Source organism: Aquila chrysaetos, chromosome 12 (genome assembly GCF_900496995.4).
Source record: "Aquila chrysaetos chrysaetos chromosome 12, bAquChr1.4, whole genome shotgun sequence".
NCBI classification, from domain to species: domain Eukaryota; kingdom Metazoa; phylum Chordata; class Aves; order Accipitriformes; family Accipitridae; genus Aquila; species Aquila chrysaetos.
In genome coordinates this window covers 6654563-6681181 of record NC_044015.1, presented here as the reverse complement: position 1 = coordinate 6681181, position 26619 = coordinate 6654563, and the positions used below count along the sequence as shown (strand labels likewise).

General features: G+C 44.1%; 1 protein-coding gene across 5 annotated transcripts in view; it reads right to left on the bottom strand.

Moving 5' to 3' along the window:
- The window catches only part of ATF6 (activating transcription factor 6), an 83668-nt gene that overhangs the window by 3727 nt on the left and 53322 nt on the right, over positions 1–26619 (bottom strand). For 4 of the 5 annotated variants that reach the window (XM_030031716.2, XM_030031717.2, XM_041127925.1 and 1 more), the window contains one exon: positions 17256–17340. In XM_030031716.2, coding sequence (XP_029887576.1) covers positions 17256–17340 — 85 coding nt within the window. Of the gene's footprint in view, positions 1–17255; positions 17341–24687; positions 24841–26619 lie in introns of those variants that run through there. The other variant, XR_005933709.1, reaches the window with a different exon arrangement.

Sequence of the window (26619 nt, the reverse complement as noted above, 5' to 3'; positions counted from 1 at the left end):
GAGGGAAATCAAAGCTCCCACCTGCAGAAATGAAATGGAAAAAGCTCTGTATGTGCCACCGAGCGACTGAGGCCAGGAGCAGCTGTGCATGTCTCTGTGTCACTGACCCAAACACCCCGACAAGCGCCTGTCCCGGCCACGGTACTGCTGATAAAGCCCTGCCATAGCTTTGGGTGCTGTGTCCCCAGCTGGGACCCTTTTTGAGGCCATCCTGCCAGGTGACCCCTTCTCTCATGCTTTGGATGTGCTCTTGGTTCCCATCCGGCAGGCTCAGGACCAGACGGCGGAGAGGGCTGTGCTGGTGGTGCTGCTCAGGACAGGGGGCTGCACGGGGCAGCAGAGGGGCACGAGGGGAAGCTCAGAGAGCGGGGGGGGGGGGTTGCAAAAAGCCTGGAGACAGTAAATGGGAACAGATCAGCTCCCTGTGACACACCAAGCTGAAAACAGAGCTCCTCAGCTCTCGCGTTGCAGACAACAGCTCGATAGGACCCTGGCTATGTGAGAAAATGTGCTCCGAAGCCACAAGTGGGTGAGGTGGGATGGGATGGCAGCCAGGGCCAGGAAAACCTCTCGGTAAGGCAGTAAGGCTTTCCCGCGCCTGCCCGCAGCAGCCAGCACAGTGGGCTATCGTTAGGTTCCCTGGCACTGCACAACGTGGAGAACAGCAATCCCAGAGAGCAGCCCGTGCGAGGGAGGGAGCTGCGCTGCGTGGGTGGCAGCGGGGAGCATGGGAAGCGGCTCAGCCCAACTCAGCCAGCTGGGATCCTGCTTCTCCCAGTGCTGACACAGGCTCCTTCTGTGACTAAGTGGACCACGATTAAGTAAGCCACAGCTCTGCTACCCTGTGCAAGAGGTGCTGTGTCTTGAGGCCGCCACAGCTGAGAGAGCTGGGAGGAATCACGCTTACGAGCCTCTCTGCGCCAGCAGGCATGGAGGGGTCTCACACACCCAACTCAGACATTTGCAAAGTGCCCGAATCCTGCCCTGTGTCTATGAATCAGCCCAGGAGTGACACTCGGGTTTAGACAGCTGTCCGATTCTTTCCCCTTTTGGGTTGAAGGTATTGTCGATGAAGAACTGTTGCAGGGAGCCTCTGCAAAGGGTCTCGTCTCACAGGGATGAGGACAGTAGTGGGAATGGCTCAATTCCCACTACAGACATTTCCAGCAGCCTTTCTCATTACCATTAGCACCAAACTGACTTAGAACAGGAAGTGGGATTTTCCGCAAAGACAGCAGTTACTGCTTGGTGATGCTGCTGGGCGCCTGGACAAGCTGCGTCGAAAGGAGCAGCCCGAAAGCCATGCCAGCCCCGGGACGCCTGGCCACCATCGGAGAGCCCTGCCCGGCCCACCCCAGCCCAGAGGGTGGAGGGGCTGATGCTCTGTGTAAACCCACGTGATGCTCTCAGCAAAACAACAGGCAAACGTGACCTGAATGCAGTCGGCGCAATCTGATGTTTGGAAAGACTAGCTCACTGTCAAAGGGGCAGGCATTGCAAAAATGATTCCACATGGCTCCGTCCTGAGCTTGATGCCATTAAACTGTTTCACGATCTGGATGAGGAATAGAGAGCATACTCATAAGATTTCTGGAAGATGCTAAACTGGAGAGATTTCAGCCACCTTGGAGTATTGGATTAGGTTGCAGTTTCAATAAAACAGAGAAGCTGTCCAAAATCTTCAGGATGCATTTCAACCAAGGCCAGAGTGAAATACAACGCTCAGGAGAACTGGAAAACACGAGTACAAAATGGGGCTGGGCAGAAGTGCTGCAGAAAAGGCTCGAGGACTGCAGAGGATCACTGCGGATAAGCCAACAGCATGACAGGACTAGAAATAGAATCATAGAATCATAGAATCATTTAGGTTGGACAAGACCTTCAAGATCATCGAGTCCAACCATCAACCATGCCCACTAAACCATGTCCTTAAGTACCCCGTCCACTCGCTTTTTGAATACCTCCAGGGATGGTGACTCAACCACTTCCCTGGGCAGCCTATTCCAATGTCTGACAACCCTCTCAGTAAAAAAATTTTTCTTAATACCTAACCTAAATCTCCCTTGCCTCAACTTGAGGCCATTTCCTCTTGTCCTATCTCCAGCCACCTGACAGAAGAGACCAGCACCCACCTCACTACAACCTCCTTTCAGGTAGTTGTAGAGAGCGATAAGGTCTCCCCTCAGCCTCCTCTTTTCTAGACTGAACAGCCCCAGTCCCCTCAGCCGCTCCTCATCAGACTTGTGCTCCAGGCCCCTCACCAACTTGGTTGCCCTTCTCTGAACACGCTCCAGCACCTCAACGTCTTTCCTGTAGCGAGGGGCCCGAAACTGAACACAGCACTCGAGGTGCGGCCTCACCAGTGCCCAGTACAGGGGGACGATCACCTCCCTGCTCCTGCTGGCCACACTATTTCTGATACGGGCCAGGATGCCGTTGGCCTTCTTGGCCACCTGGGCACACTGCTGGCTCATATCCAGCCAGCTGCCAACCAGCACCCCCAGGTCTTTCTCTGCCGGGCAGCTTTCCAGTCACTCTTCCCCAAGCCTGTAGCGCTGCATGGGGTTGCTGTGACCGAAGTGCAGGACCCGGCACTTGGCCTCGTTGAACTTCATACGATTGGCCTCAGCCCATCGATCCAGCCTGTCCAGATCCCTCTGTAGAGCCTCCCTACCCTCAAGCAGATCGACCCTTCCCCCCAACTTGGTGTCATCTGCGAACTTACTGGGGGTGCACTCGATCCCCTCATCCAAATCATCGATAAAGATATTAAACAGAACAGGGACCAACACCAAGCCCTGGGGAACACCACTTGTGACGCACCGCCAACCGGATTTCACTCCATTCACCACAACCCTCTGGGCTCATCCATCCAGCCAGTTTTTCACCCAGCGAAGAGTACACTTGTCCAAGCCATGAGCCACCAGCTTCTCAAGGAGTATGCCTTGAGAGACAGTGTCAAAGGCCTTGCTGAAGTCAAGGAAGACAACATCCACAGCCTTTCCCTCATCCACTAGGCGGGTCACCTGGTCATAGAAGGAGATCAGGTTGGTCAAGCAGGACCTGCCTTTCGTAAACCCATGCTGACTGGGCCTGATCCCCTTCTTATCCTGGACTTGCCATGTGAGTGCTCTCAAGGCAAACCGTTCCATACTCTTCCCCGGTACCGAGGTCAGGCTGACAGGCCTGTAGTTCCCCGGATCCTCCCTCCGACCCTTCTGATAAATGGGAGTCACATTGGCAAGCCTCCAGTCCTCTGGGACCTCCCCTGTTGACCAGGATCGCTGATAGATGATAGAGAGTGGCTTGGCAAGGACCTCTGCCAGTTCCCTCAATCAACTTGATTTGATTTGATACCAACATCTTGGGAGACACCAGTGGAGCACAAGGTGGGTTTTCCAGAGAGGCCCCGACGAGCGCTGAGCTCACCAGTTGCGTATGGCTGATCTCTGGAGGGGTCAGTGTACGTAACCAGTGCCTTCTCTCAATGCTCAGGTCAGCGTGTACTGCACTGCCTGAGCACGTACCCATCACACCTCACAGGGAGGCAAATGCAGGCAGAGGTGTCTGTGAAGGCAGGACTGACAGCCCAAAGTTGCTGCCCGTTGCCGCTGCTCATTTGCTGGCTGGAAGGTCAGCACTGCCAACGTGCATTACACAGGGCTGCTTAATAGCCCAGAGCAACACCAACACTGAATTATTTCTAAAGTTTATTGTGTTGAATTACCTATGACTGATGTTTTGTGGGATTACATAAGTGAAAACACAGGAACGGATGTCCTGTAGAGGTGTCTGGAATTATAAATAGATTTATTGCTCCTCTTTGAAGTTCCGAACATACAGCCTCTCACACGGTACAGCCTCAGGCTTAAGAAGCTACCCTTCCCAGGCCAAAAGGCTGTGTTGCAGTTAATTATTTGTTAACAGGTTTAAAAGCTGTGCTTCAGATGATGGACTATTTCAAATTAACAGCAAAGGTAATTGTGCCAAGCGTTGCTGTTCTCTGACGGCACCTTCTCAAAGAGGCTCACTGGCTCTCGCGGGCTGTACCAAACTCCCAGCATGAGCTTGGTCTAGGGAACAGAAATCTAATTCCCCACTGCTGCTCTCTAGGGTTTATGGCAGCTTCTCTTAAAACAAACATGTTGCAAGATCCAACTGACGAAAGCTGAAGTCTGCAGTCCAAACCAAAAACGTTTAGCAAATAAGGCTGAGGGTAATAACTACTGTTACAAATTACTGAAGATGATGGAAGACTGTCTTCATAATTGAAGCACTAAATTTTCAAAACTGGCTTATTAGAAAGACCATTAAACCAAAGTCCTCCTTCTCCCCTTAGTAGTACTGACACGTATCAATCAGTTGAATGTTCAAATGTCCACCTTTGAGATCAGACATCTACTTCTATAAAAGATGCTGTCTTAGAGAAAGGCAAAAGACAGGCAGAGAGCTTGAGAGGCAGGCAATGAAAATCTTAGTGTCTGTTCTGCAGTAACTCAGAACAAATGGTGATGTCAATTGTCTCTCTAGACTTAAACTCTATACACGTCAGTGGGCTGTTTGGCCCCATGGATGCAGTCATAGGGCAGGAACACATTATTCTGGTAATTCACCCTCTCCCACTTACATGTACCCTCCCTAAAAAGCTTTGCTGCAGGAAAATGCTTGTCTTGAACACTGCACAGTTCACAGAGGGGCTGAAACAGAGCTCCCCTGAAATGCCACCTGACCTTGCTGAAGTGTTTCAAGGCTGTAACCAAACACCATGGAAGAGCTTCGCAGCTTTCTGAAGGTGTGTGCACACCTTAGGTACATTGATAGAGCCTTGTTCTACCAAATCAACTATGAATTTTACTTTACTCTGGGCAGTCCCACAGCGGACTACCCAAAAAATACTCTGAGACCAATACTGTATAATTCAGGGCCTGGGCCACTGATTTGATATCCCCAATCCTCAGACTCTTTTCTAAGGCCCCAATTGCCTTTGCAGTAGATAACCCACGTACCTACTGGCTGATTTCTTAGTAGGTGACTTGTTAAAGTGGTCAGAACCTGCCTGGCTCTACTCCCACTGTGCTCACTAAATACACAGTTAAGCAAGTGTCAACCACGTAGATCTGGACTACATGTCCTCACTTCTTCTGGTAAGATACAGGAAGGGAAATCGCTTGCCCCATCTTTACTTTAACTACCTGTCTTTGACAGTAAGGCTAAGGAATCATTCCCTCCTCGTGGACAATAGTGTAGAGTGAATTTGCTATCCATGGAATTAGTTCAGTTGATGTCAAAGTAGGTGCCAGGGAATTATCTCTGCGCAAGGTGATACAAAACCACCAACTCTTTTAAAACCGTCTTTGCTGAACAGCTACTCATGCCCTTTATACTTTCCACATTTCCTTCCAATGAGAAAGTTTGCTTTGCCACACCAGATTCCAAAGACAGTCTGTGTCAGTGTTAATTTACACTTGGAGCCCCTTCTGTAACCCCATGTATTACACCAGCAGGAACCAAAGCAGCTTGCAAAGAGCCACCAGATGTGTTCCAGTACCTGGTTGCTTTGTGTTAGCTGTGCCAAGCTGACGATGCTAAAGTTCGATTTAAAGAATGATTTAGCACCAAACCACCCAAATAATTTATATTGCAACCTGCCCTGGCCCAAAACAGAGCTTATGTTTAGAGCAGCACAGAGTTCAGAAAGCGCAAGCTTCAGAAGAAGATGAGGGCACCAGCTGCACGCAGCTCTGGGGCTGGCTTGTTGAAGGGCTGCAGCTGTCCTCAGACATAATTCAGGGGGCTTTCTCTGCACTGTCACTTCTGCAATCTTCCATCTCATCTCTGCTGAGCAGCCCTGACTGTCCTACCCAGCACATCTGCACAATGTTTCCATCTGAAGGGTTGGTATACACTACCAAATAAGTATATAAATGAAGCAGTGTTACTCTAACAGCTACACAGACTAAAAATACACTCACTGCAACAACGCAGCAGGGTTCCTAAAACATTTACAGATTTGCTTGTTAGACAGGATTATTTGAGGCAAGGGAGAAAGTTATATTGTGACCCAAATAACTTCTCTTTTTGAAAGTAAATTCCTGCTTGGAACTACTTCCAAACAAACCAGTTGCAATGGTCTCGCCTCTGTGGACTCAGCTGTCCTCAGTCCCTGACCCAGGTTAAGTGAGATCCTGGGCACTTCAGTTCTCCAGGTCTCTGAGCACCTCTCAAACAGTGAGCCAGGCTGCTGGGTCTCTACGCATACAGAAACAGGGGCCATGGTCAGAAACACTGGATCCACATAATCAAAGTCACTTTGACAAGCCACGAGCTGACAGCAAGGAGACAGGGTCTCTCCCCATGCCTAAGCTGTTGGAACATTGGTGCCAGGGGCTATCCAAGCGGGATATATACAGGCATGAGGGGTAAGCAGGAAAACTGGAGGAAACAAGCTCTCTGTGCCTTCCTAGGTAAATAATGGAGCCACAGGAGAGATCGGCACTGGCTGCGGATGAAGAGCACAACATGCCCTTAGCTTACACCACTACGTGATTTTTGGAAAAGGCCAGCGCCTGTGGGCAACGCGGTCAGTGGCAGATCTGTGCCAGATGGTGCTTTGCAGTACCTGGTCCAGACTGGGAGGTCTCAGGGAGAGGGAAGATTGGCTCTTCCCAGGGACCATTTCCCACCCAATCTCCCACCTCTCCTTCCAATCTTCTTTCCTGCTGCACGGCCACTTCCCTCTAAGAGAAAGAGCATGAGCTACAGAGGAGAGGGCCCAGTGTGGATCTACTGTGATTGCTCTTGTTTTGGAGAGGGAGCCAATGGCCATCTCAAGAAGAGAAGATCAGAATCACCAGTGTTGACCCTCCCAGGCACATCATTTAAAGCTCCCTCAGGTAGAGTATTTCTTGGAAATACTGAGACATTTTTGACAGCGCTGGCTGTGCATATGTGTGTTGTTGGCAGGGTATCATTGCTGCAGGATGGCCATATTTGAAACCTAACCAGCTGTGGCAATGCTAATGACAAGGGGAAAAAAAAGAAGAGAAAACAAAGACAAGGGGCAAAGCTGTTCTGCTGCACAGAAAACTCTCTTGGGAGTGAAGGAAAAAGACTGGAGAAAGAGCAACTCTGTCAGGCAGAACCATCCCATGCCTGCTTGGGAGGCACAAAAAGTATAAACAAACTCCCCACACAGCCTGCAAATCCAGACATACCCACTTACAAGACAAATAACTGTACACAGGAGAGCAGCCTAGAAAGGCATTCCAGTAAAGGCTTCTTTCAAGAACAAGGGCTGGAGGGCTTGTTCCAGGACAGCACATAGGGGACTGCTCCCTCTGAGCGCAGCAGGGAGGGACTGGGAGGCATGGGCACGGTCCCTTCGGTCCCTACCATGGGCCTAGCATCTTACAGATGCTGTTAGAGCTGAAAAACCTTTCTGGCCCAATGCTACGTTTGGTTTTAAATGCCAGCAACTCCTCCTCTTCCCGCTGCGCTGGCAGACTGGCTGGTCTCCTTTTCTAGCCTTGGTACTGCCTGAGGACAGCTGTTCTGCACAGGCAGGAAAGCAAAGTCCTGGCAGCACAGTCCCATCCAACCTGTACTTTTGCCTCTAACAGTGACCAGTAGCACAAGCAAAAGTCAGGGCAAGCCTGTACTTTTGGTGATATGTGAAATAGTAAATAACTGCTTCCTAGCTACCTTATCTACACCATTCATGGTTCTTCAGGTTCTGTTATAACCCTTCCCTCAGCCATTGCTGTCAAATTCAGTAGTCGCTGTGGTAGGGAAGCTGTCACCCTTAATGTTCATTCGCGTTGCTTTTTTCCTGCCTCTTTTGTTGTTTTATATATATATCTCTATAAACACCTATGACCAAAAATGTATAGTATTGAAGATGGGGATTCAGCAGGGCTGTAAAGATGGTTCATGTTTTGTTTTCTACTCCCTCTCTAATAAATTATAGTGCTCTTCTTCCTCAGCTAAGCCAACACTTCAGGGAAGGATGCGCAGTGGCTCCTCTGAGCAGTAACAGCTCGGTTAGAACCTGCCATTGTGTGTTTGGTCAGGTACGTTTTTCCCACGCAAATTCTTCTGCATTTTTTTCACACCAAGTTTCACCTGCTGAACTTGAACCTGTTGCACTCCCTCCCAAGACCTTCCAGCCTGTGCCTGGAGATGCACGGGCATCTCCCCAGCACAGACCGTGTGGGAGTCTACTCGTAATAACCCCTTCATTGCAAAATTTGACCATCTGTTTCCACCTTTTATTTACACCTTTTAGAGATATACTAATCCACAAGTGAGCCTTCCCTCCTGTCTCACAAAAGCTTGCTTTCTTTTAGCAGTCTCTGAAGAACTACCTTTTTCCAAGTTTTTTGAAAACTCAGGTATGTTACTGTGCTGAAGAGACCACCCTTATCCTCACACTCGCTATTCCTCTGAGGCCTCCGATGGAGCACTAAGGTAGCACTTTCCTCTGCAGAAGCTGTGCTATCTCTTCCCAATCTATCATATGTACCACGGCATGCTCAACTCTCACAGATTCAGCCAGCTTGTGCAAAAGTGAGACTTGATTTTTTACAGTTCCTGAGGCCATTTTAAAAAAGTTTGCTTTATTTGTCACTTGCCATTCTCCTGATATTTATACAGCCTCAGTGGTTAACACCAGCACAAGAAGTTTTTGCTCTTTCCTTCAACAGTGCTAACTTCAACTTTAAGTGCTCTTTGACACCTTGGTTCTCTACAGGCACTAGAGATTCCCTGGCAGGCTTCCTCTGAAAAAATGTTTTTATTATTTTTTTTATGCCTCAGGCATGCTGTTCCTCAATATCTTTTCCTGGCTTGACTTCTTATGGTTTGACATTTAGTCTGCCAGAAATTGTCCTCTTTTTTCTATTCCCTCATTTGGCTACAATGTCTATTGTTTAAAAGGTATCTTCTTACTTCTATGAATTGACTTTAATGTGTTACTTAAGCCCTTTGGATTTTTTAGGGTCCTTTTAAAGACTTTTGCACTGAGCTTTTAATCTTTAATCAATCTTCATAACATTTGCCAGCATTTTACCCTATAGGTTTTTCTTTTAATATGTTTTCCTGTTCTTATTTAGCCCTTACCTTTGAACTGTAGTATGTACTTCACCATTTCAATTTACAAATTGGCCCTTACTGATAAAATTAATTTAAGTATTTGACTTAGTTTTTTTTCAAGAGGCAGCATCACTTCTTCATTGACGTGGACCTTCTCTATCACTCAATATCATTTGTATCCTAGTGTTAAAAGTGCCTCACTGATTTAAGAGTGAAGGCTGATGAGAGCCTGTATTCACTTACAGTTGAAATGTCTTTATAGGTTGGATGGTATCCAAAGAGTGAGCTGAATTTTCCACCTGTCTCACTTGGATACATAAAATTACCTCATTTATTTAGATACTGTGATCAGCTCTTGCTCGTAGAAGACTATTTTTAACACCATCTCTGTGAAGCTTCTATCTGTGTGGGGCAAGCACTTTCCTCCACACGAGCTTCTCTGATTCAATGCCTTTGCCAGTTAATTAAAAAAAGTCATACACACATGCTGCAGAGTGCCTATCTGAATGCAGCATGCTAATAAAAGTGAGACGTCTGTTTCAAACATTTCTGTCTCCCAGCTACAGCAACAGGAGATTTACAGCTTTAATGTATGAGTCCTGCTCTGACACAGAGGTGCCTCCTTTCTCACGGTGAGGAGCAGCTCGGGCTGGCAATCATTTCTTCATCCGCATTCACCCAGAAGGCATTTGTGCTGTACAGGGATATGCCACGGTCCCTTCATCTGGGGCTACTACAGAAGAAGACAGGATGGAGGTAGATGACGTACAATGAAGTGGTGGATGACCAAAAACGTTCTTCAGATGCTCAGGACGTATTTTTCAAATGCTTTCCTACAGCAACCCTGCTACAAAGGATCAAGCCTGGAGGACACCCAGGAAGCACGAGAGGTAAGGCGGACTCTATGAAGAGGGTGAGAAAAGCTGCAGCGTGGAGAATTGACCTGGGATATGAGAAGAAGGCAAAGGCCTCCCGGCCCCGCTGGCGGCAGTCTCCTTAGAGACTGCAATCCGAACACTGAAAAAGACCGTCTTGGACTGCTGTGTTTTTACTAATCTCTAGGTTTACTCCAGTGATGTTCTCAAGACAGAACTCATAAATGTGAACCTACTCTACCAGCTCTGCTGCAGTTTTTTATGTTTTTACAGGGTGAGCTCATTACGGATAATTATGTTTCAGATCACTGCAGAAATAAAGAGCTACCAGAGTTGGCCTATGTATCACAAACATAAAACTGTGTTTGCCACCTATAATTTAACACTAAGAGGAATTATGTAATCTTGAATTTACAACATTTGAAAATGTATTAAGGCAGATCAGCTGGGCTCGAGGCTAGAATTACGATGTGCTGCACAAACACAGTTCAACGTAGCCAAGATGGCGACGGTAATCTCACAGATCGGGATGAAAATTTTTTCTTTGCTTTGCAGCACAGCTCTCAGCACAGTGCACTCTGTGAAGCTTTGTGGGAGAGCATACCTACGTGGCAATATCGGCATCCAGGGTTAATGAACATCTAGAAAATAGGGTCTCTGCAGCGAGACGCATACACGGTCAGTTCTAAATGGAATTTGGCTCCTTCTGCAACTCCATACTGGCATCCATACTGGCAGCTAATGTCACGGGTTTCTTTCTTCTTCTGCTTTGTGAGTTTTATAGAAGTGTGTCTTTTATATGGAAAAAAACAATCTGGTGTAATAACTCAACACTGGCATTGGAAATCAAAGTCCAATTAACTTATGACTCATTCTCTACCCCCCTCATGAACAGCATGTTCCCAAGAAAATGCCATCTGTAGCATTTATCCTGTCTATACAGGGAAGACCAGTCACACTGGGGCTCCGTCTGCTCTATCACACAAAACACAAGAGATATTCTTTTTTGTATTAACGAAGGGGCAAAAAGGCACAGAAGATCCTCTGAAATCATCATTCTGTTCTTTTGAATACATAAAAATAGGTTACTCATTTAGCAATTTAGGTAAACAGCTCGTTATGAAAAGTCATTGGGGAATAAGCCTTTATGATTTCATTTCTTGATCGTTTCCTGTCTAACTAAATAAACATGAACTCAAGTGACACAGATTCCATTAGTTTTGTGCACAGATTCTTGAATGATTTCTTTCATACTTTTTTGAATAATTTAATCTTCTCCTTCCTGTCAAAGACAACATATGTTAACAGGCAATGGTTGGGGAGAGCAGAGTCTCTCAAAGACAACAAAATCTGTTGAAAAGTTCTATTTAAGGTTGAATCTAGGCAATGATCAATTCCGATGTTCAAAGAAATGTAGGAAAGTTTTGGGGGGGTAGTCTGTTTTGGTAGACTGCATTTTTACATCACTTTGAAAAGAGAACTGAAGTGAGAATAACAGCATCTTACAATATAACTAAAATCTGTCGTTAAAATTCCTTGACAAAATATGTTCTGCCGTGATTTCAATCCTGACCTCTACAGCATAGCTTTACATGAGCATGAGAGCTGAAGTACATCTGTGACACTAGCAAACCATCCTAATTACAGCAGAACCACAGTAACCTGACAAGCTGCTTGTCCATGACTGCACACAGGAGACAGCAGACTCTCCTGGTTTCTCAGTCCAGGCTCAGTAATCAGCTGTTGCAGTGAGGTCTAACCGAGAGCTATATTCCTCAACTGGCAGCTCAAGAAGCAGAAGGGTGGCATTTTCAAAATGGCCTGTAGACTTACAGCATGGAGACATTCTCAGATATATTTTCCTATATCCTGGTTTAGAGGTTTTGATGCTTTGAAGGATTCGCAGTGACCTTCTTAAAAAACCTTAGCAGCCATGCTTCTTTCATCTCACAGATAGGTTGCAATCCTACATACGCAACTTCCAGAGCCTTCTGCTCATACACTATAGCTTGTAAGGTTGTGCTGAATTTTCAGCACTTTCTGCTAAATCCAGACATAAAAGCAGAAACAATGATGTCTACAGATCATGCTTGTGTGGCCAAGAGACGTGTCTTCTGTACCTACCAGAATGGCATGAGCTTCTCAGTCTGGGACCAAGAACAGCAGCTGTGAGAGGGAGTCACAGGGACTAAGACTTGGCTTCTAAGCATGAAGAGAAGAATGAACCAACAACAGCTAGAGACAGCTGGGGCCATTAGCTTCCTGGAAACCATTCTGAAGCTATTCAAAGTGAGAGAGAAGGCTACTCAAAATGTTAAGCAGCAACCTTCAGTGAAGTCAGCTGCTGTTAAGTGGTATGTATTGTTTTAGACCTTCCTCATTCAATGACTGACTGGGAATATTGCTTTTTGCTCTGAAAGACGGAAATGGCATCTTTTGTTTGCTTGACCCTGAAAGGCAGAGGAAGTTGGAGACTTTATTTATTCAACCCCAAGACATGGGAACTTACAGAACATTGTCACTTTCCAAAGAGCTTTTGTTTTTATTTTCCTTCTCAGCCTGTGTGGGTTCTATTTGCCTTATGGATTTTTCACAGACAGTTTGCTACCAGCCTTGGACATCTGTGAGTGGCTTGCACATGGCTGTCAGTTGAAAGAAGGTTCTTTGTAGCTGCATGCAAATAATCATGCTGCTTGATGGCAGAAATCGCTCCCGTTTTGATCAAAAAGCCTTACCACTAGATTTGTTATTGACCTTCTTAATTAGAATGTGTACTATTTCAGAGCACTTTTGAAGTCTGTTACATCAGTATGATGATGGATGCTAGGAAGGAAGGCTGAGGGAAGTGGTCGCGATCAGAAGCTGGCCAACACAACACAGCATATGGACTTTGCGAAACTCGCCATCACGTTCACAGTAAATTTCTGCCTTTAGGAGACTATTTTGCTGTTGTTTCATGACAAAAAGCAACTCTTAAGAGAACAAGGCTCCTTAAGAACCCAGAAACATATAAGTTATAGAGGGTCAGGCACACAAACAGCTATCTCAAAGGAAGACTGAAGACAAGTGCCGTTGTGTGCCGTTAGACTAAGGACCTATCCAGAATATTTGTAAAAAATTCGTAACTCCCTTTGTCATGGCTACCAATTTCCAGAAAATGAGCCTCGGATCTCACCAGGGGCTTTCCCATCAGGTCTCTCACTTTTGTTTGTCTGAGAGCGCAGACAACCGTCAACTTGGAGAGAGCAAATGATGGAAGGACTTCCATGCATGGGGAACTGTTTTGCACAGGGATCCTAAGAATAAAAAAGGCCTTTTTGGTCTTTGTGCTGCTGCTAAGGCCACCAGTACTCATGACGACTACACACCTGTACAGATGTTTACAGCTGCTCCTACCAAATGGAAGTGCAAGCTGTGAGAGTACCTAACCTAATCCTAGGGAGAAATGTATTCATGAAAGTGGCTTCTTGGGCTCAATGTTGAATGCTACCTCCTACACTGAATAACTGTACGTATGTTCTCACTTTTGTATCCTGCAAGGAGAGGACTACCGGTGGTGTGTGCTGTGCTGCAAAGCTGCAGGCATCCTGTAGAGACAAAAGGTTTGTGCTTGGGGTAGGAAGAGTGGCTTAGCTATGCTGTAATCTATAGATTATTTTGATCCAAAGATCAATGTTATAACCCACTGCATTTTTTACAGCAGTTAAGTAAATAGAAGGCTAATGGCAGATGTTTTCATTTAAACTTCAAGAAAGGCACTGCCTATATGTCAATTTGGAATTGGTGTAATGAGCCAACAAGACTCTGAATTACAATAAAAGCAAATTTAGGAATGAAATCTACTGGAGACTTAACTGGTCTCAAGTGCATAGTTAGATTTCTAAAATAATAGCTGCAATCCAGCATAACAAACATGACTTGCTTAAAAACAAAAGTCGGAGTTTAACTGTAAATTGCAGTTGGCTTTCATTCCCATGAGAAACTGCAAGATACTTCTTCTTGGAACAACTTCTCAGTAAAGGCACACTAATGGTGCCCCCAAAACCATGTACAGTGGGACTAGGACTACCCAGTTCTGCCTTTTTCCCTCCAGGCTTACCAACCCTAAGGTCCTTAGGTACCATCAGGGAAATTTTCTGTGAGTACTACTTGTGCCCACAAATGCTGGGGCTTTGTTGTTGGGCAGAAGCAGGTCAAAACGTGGGCACGGCTGGCTGCAGAGGCCAAGGGGAGAGCTGTACTGAGGGACAGCAGGCAGCAGGGAAATGGGAGAAGGGTAAAGGGCTGCAAGAGCATCTGGGGAGGCAGAAATGGAGGAGATGACAGCAAGTACTGGCTGTGAACTGTGGGGGTGGCCCAGTGAGCTTGGAAAGGGGCTTGGAATAGGGTGGGGAAGAAGGAAAAGAGGGTAAGAAGGGGAGGATTAACATGTACCAATATGTAACAAGTTACTATACTTTCTTAAAAAATGTAATACTTAAAACATATTTAACATATGTTAACATATTAAATATATTTAAATATTTAAACATATTTCTGTGCACCTGCACAGAAGCCCTCAGTGGGGATTTTGCTGGCTTATCCTCATGCTCAGAGAGGGGCATGGGTGATTCAGGCTGACCAGAAGAAGGAGCACATAGGAGAAAGTTACAAGGTAATGGCCATTTTTACTCTTTTCCAACATGCAACAACTGAATAATTTTTACCAAGTTTTTATCTTGCAAATGAATAACATACCGTTATTGCTTTGTACAATATTGTTCTCTGAAACTTCCATCTTACATGCACACATACATGCACATGTCTAGTACAAAATTTTCTGTTGAGATTTGCCATTAGTTGCAAAGCACTAGGACTGCCACTGGCCCGACTTACCCCAACTCTTCACTCCAAGAAAAACTCTTCAAACTGTAAACTTGATTCTGCTTTGTACACTGGTGAAAACTGCCAGACCAATCTCACAGAACCATGTCGTTAACCTCCATGCAGAGTCATGTAGGACAGCGACTGACAACTCATTTTACTTCCTAATCTTTGTCCATACCTGTTCTCTGTCCCTGCAGCTGGTGATGAGAATGGCACAAGCCAGCTAAAGGTAGTCTCTAGCAGAGCTCAGAAGGCACTCAAGCAATCAAAGTGCAATCAGAAAAAGATGACAGTCCTGCTGGGAAAAGACTGTCCAAGCAGTTCAAAGGGTTCTCGACTGAACTGTAAGCTGTTTCATGTTTGGAAACAGTGTCATGGGTAAACTTTAGTATACAGACAAATAAAGATCCTGCAGAAGAAAGCAAGTGATGAAGTTCCGAAAAAGTTTCAAAGCCAAAGCCACTTCACTTGCATTCCCTTCATCTCCTCTGCCAGGGTTGTGGCAGCAAAAAGGGCGGGCAAGTTAAGTGGCAGTGGAAAAGGTTTCCCTTCTTCCACAGAGATCTGGCTGAGGCATGAGAAAAGGCAGGAGGGGACAAGTTCTTTCACTGCAAGTTTTGCCAATTCTTCCCAGGGAGACCCGTCCTCTTCTAGCAGCCAACTCTCTGCAGGTGGACAAAGAATTAAGGTGGGCTTAAAAGAACAGCAGACAGCTGGGAGGAAAGCTTTGTTGTCAGCTAACTTCCAGATGCTTGTTCAGGACGTACGCAGTCCCTGCGGAGGCAGAATAGGGTGGAGGAGCAATGTTCTCAAAGGAAAGAAATGGGTTCTTTCCCAGGCAGCACTTTTTAGGGAATTGTCTCCTCCAGGTAATCTACTAATAATCAAATTTGTGTATCTTGTAATTTTTTTCCTGATACCTGGCTGAGTGTCACAGAGGAAGCAGTGTTTGATGCTGTTGTTTACTTAATGCTATCCTTGTGTCTCATCTGTTTCAACATCTCTGCCCAAATCCCTGGACGTTTTTTTATTTCCTGGATTATGCTGATGCTCTGAAGAAAAAGCCCAAAGAACTCAAGTAATTTCACAATGTTTCGCTATTAATGAAGGATAAGATTTGTCACTGGATTCTGATGTGTATTTTCCAAATTATATTTACTCCAACAACTGAGAAGTTATTTCAAGTAAAACAAGACTCAGTAACACGTTAAGAAGAAATACTTTGTAATTTAGAAATAGTGTTTGTTCTTCAAGTGATAAAGTGCCCATTTGCACACGTGATAATTCAGGTCAGCCAGAAAAGGATTTTGGTAATGGACATGAAAAGGGAGTTTCAGGCAGATAAATGCCAAAAAAAATTCTGATACATCTAACAAAAATTCCCCTAAGATAGCTGGTTATAGATTATCGCACTTGACTTACTGTACTGCATGGGAAAATGTAATTATCAAAATGCAGAAAGCCTGAGCTGATTTTTTTTTTCTTAGTTTATGGAAATTTGCATCATCAGATAATGTTTTCGGCATGCTTGAATTTAACAAAAACATTTGGGTTTATGATTCACTTGTACTGTAAAACATAAGTTTTTAAAAAGGATTACGTGCAGAGATACTCAGAAAGTAAAGTTTACACTGTTACAGGGTTCACGATGCGTTTGATGACTGTAACAGTGACCCTGTGCCCAAACATGTCCTAACTCGGCAGTTACTCACTGTATGAATTAATGATATATTTATACAGTTCATGTCCTGTCTCTCATGTGGGACTAAAATGCAGATCAAGAACATTTCTGTTCGCTAATAAGCCTGTGCCCCTAGTGCAAAGCTGTTTTCTCTCCTGTCCTGCAGCACTGTAACATGATTATTATTAATCCTGACCATGCAGTGCTGAGAAGTCCCACTCACACTGAGTGTTGTATAACAGAGTGGTAAACAGCTGAGCAAGCCAATGGAAGGCAGTCAGCATCCTAACAAACCAGTAAGGCCAAGGAATTTGCCCTGCTAAGCAGGCATAGGAGGAACCCAAATGAGAGGATGAGGACAGTCTCCACACTCGATGGGATCTCTGTAGCCACCAAGTTAGAGAAGCCAGATCACACTCAAGTAACCCTTAATCAGCCGTGCACAAATCACCGGGACTGGATGGCAACCACCCCTGTCCTTGAAGGAGCTCAAATGAGATACTGCACAACTGCAAGGCAGGTCAGGCAGCCTCTTGTTACAGTCCTGGTGACCAGGCACCGGTGATTTGCCAGCACCCCAGCTCCAGCAGGGACCCGGCGACTAAGGCCCAGTAATGACCAGCCTGACTTCTTCTCAAAGCTATAGCGACAGACATTTGATCTAAGTTTGGTTTCCACGTACAAGTCAGGCACATCTCTTTGCAATTATTCTCCTATCATTTCCTTTCATGTTTTGGACTTACCATTGATGTTGACAGCTGGTAACACTATAGACATCTTTGGTCTTCTGGTCTTGTTATGTGTGGTGGCTGGCAATAACAGGTGGTCCTGGAAAATAGGGGAAAAGATGTGTTAAATCTACCCTGGAAGTACAGAGCTGGGAAAATTCCTTTCCATTCTGTCTTACAGGCATTCCACATAAAACTATTTACGACAGCTTAGCAAATTGAAATTGTTGAGGGAGTCTTCCAAAAGTCACAGCAATTGTTCATGCTGTGTAACCGAGAAGAAATCCCTATCGCACGCAGGAGAATATGAAAAAGCCTTGATCATGTGGAAAGAGATGGAAACTACTATTAGGCCCTCGTTCAACAGAATACTTATGTATATGATTAAAGTAATTTAACTTGACTTCAATGATATTTAAACATGTGGTTAAGGGCTTTGCTGAATTGGAGCCTTTACTTGCAGTGCTGTCTGCTTTATATATAAATGTCATCTTGCTATATCTATGTCAAGCTCTACACCACATGCCTCGTGCAATAGGACTGTATCAGTCAGGGTTGTGACGGGGTGTGAAATATGAGCTCTGCTGACAAAACCTACCAGGGAAGTTTGACGGCAAAGCTGTGCTTTAGTAGCTTATCTCAACTGTGAGGTGGCTGGGTGCTGCTGCAAGACAGCAGTGTTCAAACTAATGACCCTGGGTTTTAGCAGTGGAAGCTGCATCTGCAGGAGGTGCTCTGGATATGGACCTGACCTGCAAGAAAAAATGCAGCCTTTCTTCAGTTTTTTTTTTTCTGTTGCTGAACTCAAATTGCTCAACTTGCAGCCTGGGAACATATGGTTCTTCCCTTATGAACAGAAGCAACAGAACATAAAGCGCCAGTCCAGGCTTCTCCCATATTATTGTGCTATGCTGATCTAGAAAGACCACAGGACTACTAAGGGCAAGGGAAGCTTCCCATGCCTTTCAAAGCTTAGCTTCCCTGACAGAAGATTGCCTCACTGCACCATCTCAGTACGCAGTGGACATTGTGAGGGAAGTATATTTGCTCTCTCTTAGTAATTAGGAACAAAAGACTGTGTTTATACAATTGACAAATTGAGTTTAGATTTCTAACTCAGGCTCTAAGTGAAACAAAAACCTGCCAATCACTAAGTATCTTTTCCAGGTCCCAAAGAATTAATGGAAAGCTTTATTTTCCCAGCCCCTGTGTTTGTCCCTCTCCCGATCCCAGCAATGCCAAATTCACTCCCAGCGTCTCTGAGAAGAACGAAAGCCAGCAGGTGCCACCATGTCAAACATGTGAAGACCAACTCATTAAGAAGTTTTTGAAACTGTAATAAAACCAGATCTGAACATCTGCCTTTCACTTTTCAAGAGCCAGCATCTATCTCACATGGGTAAAAGGCAGAAGCAAGTTTGATGCTCTCATCTCATTTCATGCCTTCCCTTTTGTAAAACTCCCACGACATTTTACAAACCCGGCGCTCAGAAACTTTACATGCAGCTTTTCGGCTCCCTGCTTAAGCGTAAGAACAGGCACACAAACATCTCATGCTTTTGGCCAAGGTTATCTTTTTGGCAGACTGAATTAGTCTTCCTTCAGGACACAGTTGTTAACTCCTTAATGTCACGGTAACTGTATTTTCCCCATTTTAATATCTAAACACTACACTGTTAGGTCTAAGATTCAGGGAACTGAGTTACATGCAAAGTTAGGTGTTAAATACATCAAGAAATTCTGTAGATACATTGCAGAAATATCACTCTCTTTTTTTCCCACTGAAAAATCCCCCCCAAAACCAAATGACTGACCACGAGAAGAAAACATTACTTCAATAAATGACTGTAATTAAAAACATCTTGGTACCAAAATTATAAAACCACTCTGGTATAATTCTCAGACTACATATGTAATTCCCATTTCATTTTTGAACCACTGAGATTAAGACAACACTCAGTAAGACAATGAACTTTACAGAAAAACTGTTCTTGAAATTCAGCGTTCCCAAGGGAACAGGCCAAAGATAAGGCGTCCATTAAAACTATATTTTGTAACAATGTCCTTGTCATGATTTGACGACTATTTTTAACATCGCTTAAAAATGCTTATCCTGTTTTTTTTCTTTTTCAATACTTCTCAGAGTCCACAACATCCTTACCTAGCAAAACACAAGTATTGCATAGATGATCACCTGTGAATCATTACAAGTTGACTACTATTTTTTGCTAACATATCTGAAGATTGGTACATTAATTGACCCTGGCTTAGTTTTGCTTATAATGGCATGTTTATTTACTGTATGTATAAAATGTATTAAGAACTATCACAAAGACTTTACAATTGAAGTACCTCTACAGAAATAAACAGCAGCGTGATGGCAGAAAAGGCAAATTTCTGGATAGCAACAAAATAAGGAAAATTCCTCAGGTACCTCCTGTACCATTAGCTTTCTTGGCTGCACCACAGGAGGTTCAGGTTGGACATTCAGAAACAGTTCTTCACCCAGAGTGTGGTGCAATCCTGGAACAGGTCAGCAGAGAGCTAGGGGATCCTGGAGGTTTCCAAGACCCAGCTATAAAAAGCCACGGCTGCCCTCATCTATTGTCAGCAACAGTTCCACTTCAAGGAGAAAGTTGGGCTAGGCACCACCAGAGGTTTTCTCTACCCATTTCGATGATTCTATGACTCTCTTTTAGCAGTCCATAGGTCAGACACTGGCAGTACCAACTTCTCGTAAGAGTCCTACGGTAACTATGGAGGCAGTGCAAACACCTCAGACTTGGCCTTTACAACTCTGCATCTCCTCCATCATGGTTAAATTCAAAGACTTGGCTCAGACTGACTCTGCAGTTAACAAATTGTGTTTCCATGACTACCACACAGCCAAACTATGCACTAATACTGCTGGGCAGATTCAGATTTCACCAAACTGATGTGCTGGAAAACAATACTTTATTCTAAAGCTTGCACTGAAAATGAGGTATAAAATTCACCTTTCTTAGTTCTGCCTCACCTAGAAGCCACTTTTTTTTTTTAAATAGCAGGAGTTAGACTCAATCTCAACTGATTTCAGACTTCTGTGAATGATGTTTCAAGAGCTGTGAAGAAGAAACAAGCAGTTCACCACTATCTGCTCTCCTTCCTCATAATTCTGGCTTAGAAGAAAAACACCAAGTAATTTTCTGCTAGATCAGTCAACTGAAGTGGGCAACTCCAGCAGGTATTTCACTCTACACTAAGACAGCATTGCAGATGACTGAAGCTCCAGAGAAGTCTGCTGCTCTCCAGTGACTCTCATGAGAATGAGGTCTAGTTCAGACTGGTCAAACAATGTCCAAACACCTGAAGCTGTATTAAATGATTCCTACACAGTCTTCTTTCCCTGCCTCAGAGAACCAAAAAGGAGCATTGTTTTCTAGACCACAATTACAGATATTCAAAACCAAAGGAACATAAGAAGGACGACAGATACATAAAATGCAAATGTTATAATTCAGTCTAACCTCGTGAAGTGAATTTATTTTACACAAATCATGGCAGAGCCAACACATCCTGCTCAGCCACACAAAATCCTGTTAGAGACAGAAACTGATAAGATAAAAATGTTGATACCTATTATCTGTGCACTATTACTAGTAATCCCTCCACACACAACCTGACAAGATCAACTCACTGGATCTGAAACAAGGTGCATAGGGAACCATTTTTGATGAAGCTGCTCTGCTACCCAAGACATTAACTTCCCATTAGTTTCCAGACTCTGAAACGTCTCCTAAAACTACACAGCAAAGTGGTACCTACGTTCATGTATCAATTCACCTGCTACTCCTCTGTTTTACTGGAGCAGTTTGAAGAGGGTGGGAGGGAAGACCCAGAGCCTTCTGCTCCCACAGCAGATAGTGAGACAATGAAGTCATTTCCACTTGCGTTTCTGTATCCAAACGTGCTTTGGAGTTGCTGCACAACTCCTCAGTGTTTCAACACCAACTTTGGAGAAGACAGACATTTAAAAAGCCGGTCAGCTGTAAGTCCAAACTGCTATCAGGAGCTAATGTGCAAGATGCACAGATTGTCTGGAAGTTGGATGCTGCCCATCTCTACTACAAAGAGCCATTTTTTAAAATCTGGAATTAGGGAAATTTATCCATCTCCTGAATAATCTTTATCTTTTATAAGCAGGAGTGTCCCTCTGACAATCAGTCCTAACTTGCAAAGTTTCATAACTACCCTCATTCTACATTGAAGGCAAACGTAGCAGGGGGTATGCTGCAGAGTATCATAAATATTTTGCCTACAGTTTAGCTACCTACAACATTCTTGAGTCTTCAAATAGTCCACAACTTTTATTTGAAAGCAATACCTAATTTTTTATATGCAACATAAATGAGTGTACGGATTAGTGATTAGAAAGAAATTAGACATTTAGAAACAGTGTTTGAATGTATTTATAACATGTAAAATATCTTCTCCTGTCCTATCCTGTTCTGAAGTATGCTGAATTGCATCCCAGAGGGGTGTGTGATGCTATTACTCATTCCTAATTTTAAACACTAGACAAAAATATCTAAAATTAAAATGCTGTTTGTGATATTAACACATGGTATAAAACTGAGAATGAATAAAAGCAAATCTTACAAGTCAGCATCTGGCCCATGAGCATGAATGTCAACGAGAGGCAGAATAAATCACAACTATTACCCAACAACAGATGGCCTTGGCTTGGGCCAAGATTTGCACTTAGATGAGATGAAAATTTAAATAGACGATGCAGACCTGAGACTGCTGGCAGAATGACTGGAAAAATATCGGCCTGGAAAGACAGTATTTCAAATGAGACCCTAGCTTTACCGTTCTCATTTTGCTTTTGATCATCTCTACAGTTCAGTGATATTGAAGCCAGATGAGATGGACAGATAGACAAATATAGATACTAAAAATCCCGCCACAAATGCATTACCTTAATTTAATACGTTGGGATACAGAAACACATTTTTTCCTGGGGATGAAATCTGAAGCTGTTACTTGTTAAAACTTCTGATTAATAATCACATTTATTAAGTCCTCGCCACCACAAAATATTCAGGGCACTACATAATTAGAATATAATTAACCAGAGTTGTAAACATTTAGAAATTAGGTGCCCCTATAGAATGAAATTCCTCACTGAATCTTTTTACTCTGCTGGCTACTTCAGTGCCTGCTGATCTGCTTCTGGACTCAACAACACATGGAACTCCAATAAAGATTTTAAGGCTTCTTACATAAGATCAGTGTTGTCAGGGCTCTAACCGGGATTAAGCTTTGGAGCCTCATGTATCTCTAACCCTCAGTCAACTGGCAATGGAAATGCTGTTCCACTGTGCTAGAATGTTCCAAAACTGGCTGCTCCTGAAGGTTCAGCCTGAGTCTCATGACATGTGGTTTGCTTCTGAAAGTCCCTTCTACCTAGATGCATGAAAACTTGCAGGCATCTTAGCTTTCATTTTAAAAAAATAAAATAATTGTTTGTAACTCTCATAGTTAAAGGACATCATCACTGCATACCATGAAGTTCCATCAAACAGACAGAAAAAACATGCTACTCAAGAGTCTTTTTGATCTTTTTTTTTTTTTAAACTATCATAATTTCATAACTCTTGGCTTTTAGATTATTAGAATTGGCAATGTTGCTTGTTTTGGCTTTTGCAATGCATGCCCCATCAGCAACGCTGCACCCAGCACCAGACGCTTTCCTGGGGAGCAGTATGCCACCTTGCCACAGGCAATCTGCAGAGCTCCTCCTCCATTTCTGCATGTTTGAAAGAACCATGAAGGAATTAATCCTTGGAGCATGCCTGTGATGGTGGAAACTATTACCAGTGCTATGGGGAATGTTTAGAGGAGATGGGCATGCATTTGAGGGATACCTGACTGACACGAGACACAAAGGAATGCATTTCCAAACCCGTCAAGGCTCTGCACTCTCAGCATGAGCTGTCTTTCCTCTTATCCCTGAGGTTACTTATCTGTCAAATCAATTCCCCTAGATTTTTCTTACCTTCTTAGCTGCTGTGCTTAGGTATGGGCAAGTATTTTTCAAAAGCCTTTTCTAGTGTCTTGAGCAAAAGCATTACCTACTAGAAAATAATTAACGTAATTTGATTTAAATGTGCTTTGTTACAGTGTATTTAGCACATCTGCCTATGTAAACACTGTTTGTCATGCTATTGAAGGGCCAGCCATGCCTCTGACCCTTCCCACTGGTTTGGAGCATGTACCCTGCAAAGTACAGATGTGATCCATATGGGAGCCATGACTCCACTCCTGCAAGACAGGCCCTCTCTCACTTCTCACAAAGACTTCGTCAAGATGTCTGAATGAGTCCCGTTCTTCATTAAGAGATCCATCTTTGACAAACTAAGGATAATCTTTTCAAAAACAAGTGACATTTGTTACTTTACAGGAATAAAAGCTCCAAGGACGCTGGATTAAAATACCAAAGGAAAACCTTAATTTGCTGTTCTCGTAATTTGCCTTGATGAGACTTGATCTTTACCATTGCCTTGGAGACCAGCTACGTGCTAGAATATTGCAACTAACAAAGAAGTGCAGTTGCCAGAGCAGAGTGGGCAAATAGAGCCAGGCGCCTCAGCATGCCAAAGGGTACTCTGTCCAGGCAGCTTCAGAAGACTTCTTACAGTAAACAAACACTGTAGCTGGGCATGTTTTAATCTCTGTTTATGACTAAGAGGTCTCCCAGGGAATCATGCCTCAATCTCTTCCAGCCTGAATCTTCACGCTGTGATTCTAGGACCGCATTACAACCACTGCCAATACAGGCTGAGGAGCTTCCCACATCCCACTGAAGTGCTGGCAGCTTCCCAAAGCTGCCGGGGGTACCATTTTTCTTTAACAGCACTACTTTTGGTAGTGTTCAGCATGTCCCAACAGCTTAAAAGCTTATCTATTAACTATCCAACCACACCTAGTGATCTCAGGATGAAGCAGATAGAAAACAAGTGGGGTTTTGACCATAAAAAATTGCACATCAAATCCATGTATTATCTTTCAGACCTATTTTTTCTGAACATCTTCAGGGATTTCAGGTCAATGAGATGACACTGGACCTTCTTTAGAGGTATGCTTTTGGCCATGCAAAGAGTGTGAAACAAAAATGTGCTTTCACAGGCCCAAAAAGCTGCATGCAACTCCAGAGACTGCTCTGTACAGGTCCTCTGAGGAGCTGGACTTTTTAAAACCCAGAGCTGACAGAGCCAATGAGCCAGCTTTTCTTCCATAAACCATGGATTTCACACTTTTTGAAAAATTCAAAATAATTGTTTCAGGCTGTCTGACTGTTGCCAGAGATGTGATGTTTCTGTCCTGATCTCCTACACAGGCCACCGAACCTGCACTTAGCAGCATTGCAGCCTTTGACATGCAACTCCTAACCGGGAAACAGTACCTGTGAAGCTGGAACTTCATTCTCCAGACACCCAGGGCAGAACTTCAGCAGCTCTCTGGACACAAAAGGAGGCTGCTCTCCAGGGAAGAGAACTTCCTGCAATGCACTCATGGCCTAGGGGCTGATTCTCATTTACCCCAGCAGTTCCCAACACTGCAAAGCACATAGCACACACAGATCGTGGTGTAAATGAGAATCAGGTCTTGGCATATCTGTTTCTGGTTTCCTCTGTCAGTTCGAAAAGGACGTGTATGAAAGTTTACAAATTTGCAGAGGAAATGGCTGTATAATTTCACTATTGAGTTGGTTGGGTGATGGCAACCATATGGTGTCCTGAGGATACACCACACTGGATACAGCACTGGTCCATCTGAAAATGCCAGAAGTTCCTGCAACATTGCTTTCACTGTCAGTGGACGTTAAACAGGGCAGTGACTGTAGAGGGGAGGGTGCCTCTGAAACTTCCGCTATCCTACCATTTCAGTCTGACTCTTATATCTGAAAAGCATGGGGATGGTTTTAAGAGCAGAAAAAAAGAGAGGAAACCAGTTAAAACCTCTACACAACCTGTGACTCATAGCCACAATACTTGCTCATTATACCATGAACTGTAAAGCTGCCTTGTTTTTAAAGTTGATGTGACTTTTTTTCTTCTTCCCTTTTTTTTTTTTTTTTTTAAAGGTAGACCTTATAAATCCAAGCGGATTTACTCAGCCTGTCATGGATCCTTACAGGGAATCCATGACATGCAAAGATGAGTATGGGAGTGAGTGAAAGATGGGATAATGACTGCAAGGAATCCACAGAAAACCCACAATAAAAATTCACAAGGTCTCAGACTCTCTGCACCGGCTCTTGACAGCCCACCCTGGGAGGCCCCAGTAGCTTTACTACTTTGGGTTTAACAATAACCATTTAACTTAATTTGAAAGAGTACCAGTTCTGCATATATTAAACTTGAGGTTAGCTAGCATATATTAACACAGCTTGATTTTGCAGCATACTTAAAGAAGAGAGTTTGTAATTGAGAATTCAACTGCCAACCCCTAATCATAAAATTTAATTACTTTTCTAAGTTTTAAGCCTATTTTGAGGGGGGAGGGGAGACTGTCCCATAACAGGAAAGCACCCAGAAGTGGTGGGAACAGAACTTCTTTTTCTGCTTTTATTTTTGCCAGAAGTGCTCCCATGCACACTGATGCTGTTGCAAACCCAGTGTTTCTGTGCACAGGTGGTTTTTACTGCCTATACTTTGCACACAACAATGAAGAGATGAGATATGCTTTTTATTTAAGCATTTTACCAGAAATAGCTCAATCCCACAGTCAATAAAATGTCCTGTAGCATAAGATTACCCCTTTCTGACATTCCCAGACAAATTTTTACAAATCACACCTAACTGCATTCTGGAACACTTTCTGGTCACTGTCCCTGGAGAAGAGGGAGTTGCTATCCAGTTTAGTTCCCACATGAGAGACCTTTTAATGAAGAAGTCTTTAGTGCCTTTTATTGTCAACTGTGCTACTGCCAGATGTGATATGGCCTGGGCTCCAAAACTAAACTAACTGGAAAGCACCTCGCTGTGAGTCAGAGCGCCTTGTGAAAATCCCAGAGACCTCAGAGGAATGGAAAATTCACTCTGTCACAAGCCTCCTTCGGAGGATTTCCTCCCTTCCCTTCAATGGCAGCACTGCTGCTTGTCTATGAGCAAGGCTCAGCTTTGGAGGTCAGCACTGTGTTTTCTCAGTGTAAAGGAGAACCAGTAGCAAAGGACCTCTACTGGATGAAGAACTAAAAAGGTTATGGAGACTACTAAGGATATGGTGACCTGGTGTGAACTGTGTCCTTCTCTGCAGTTCACAGAGACAGCAAACATCAGTAAAGCAAGAACTACTTTTTGTCCCTTCTCCTTTTGGATTGAATTTATGTTAC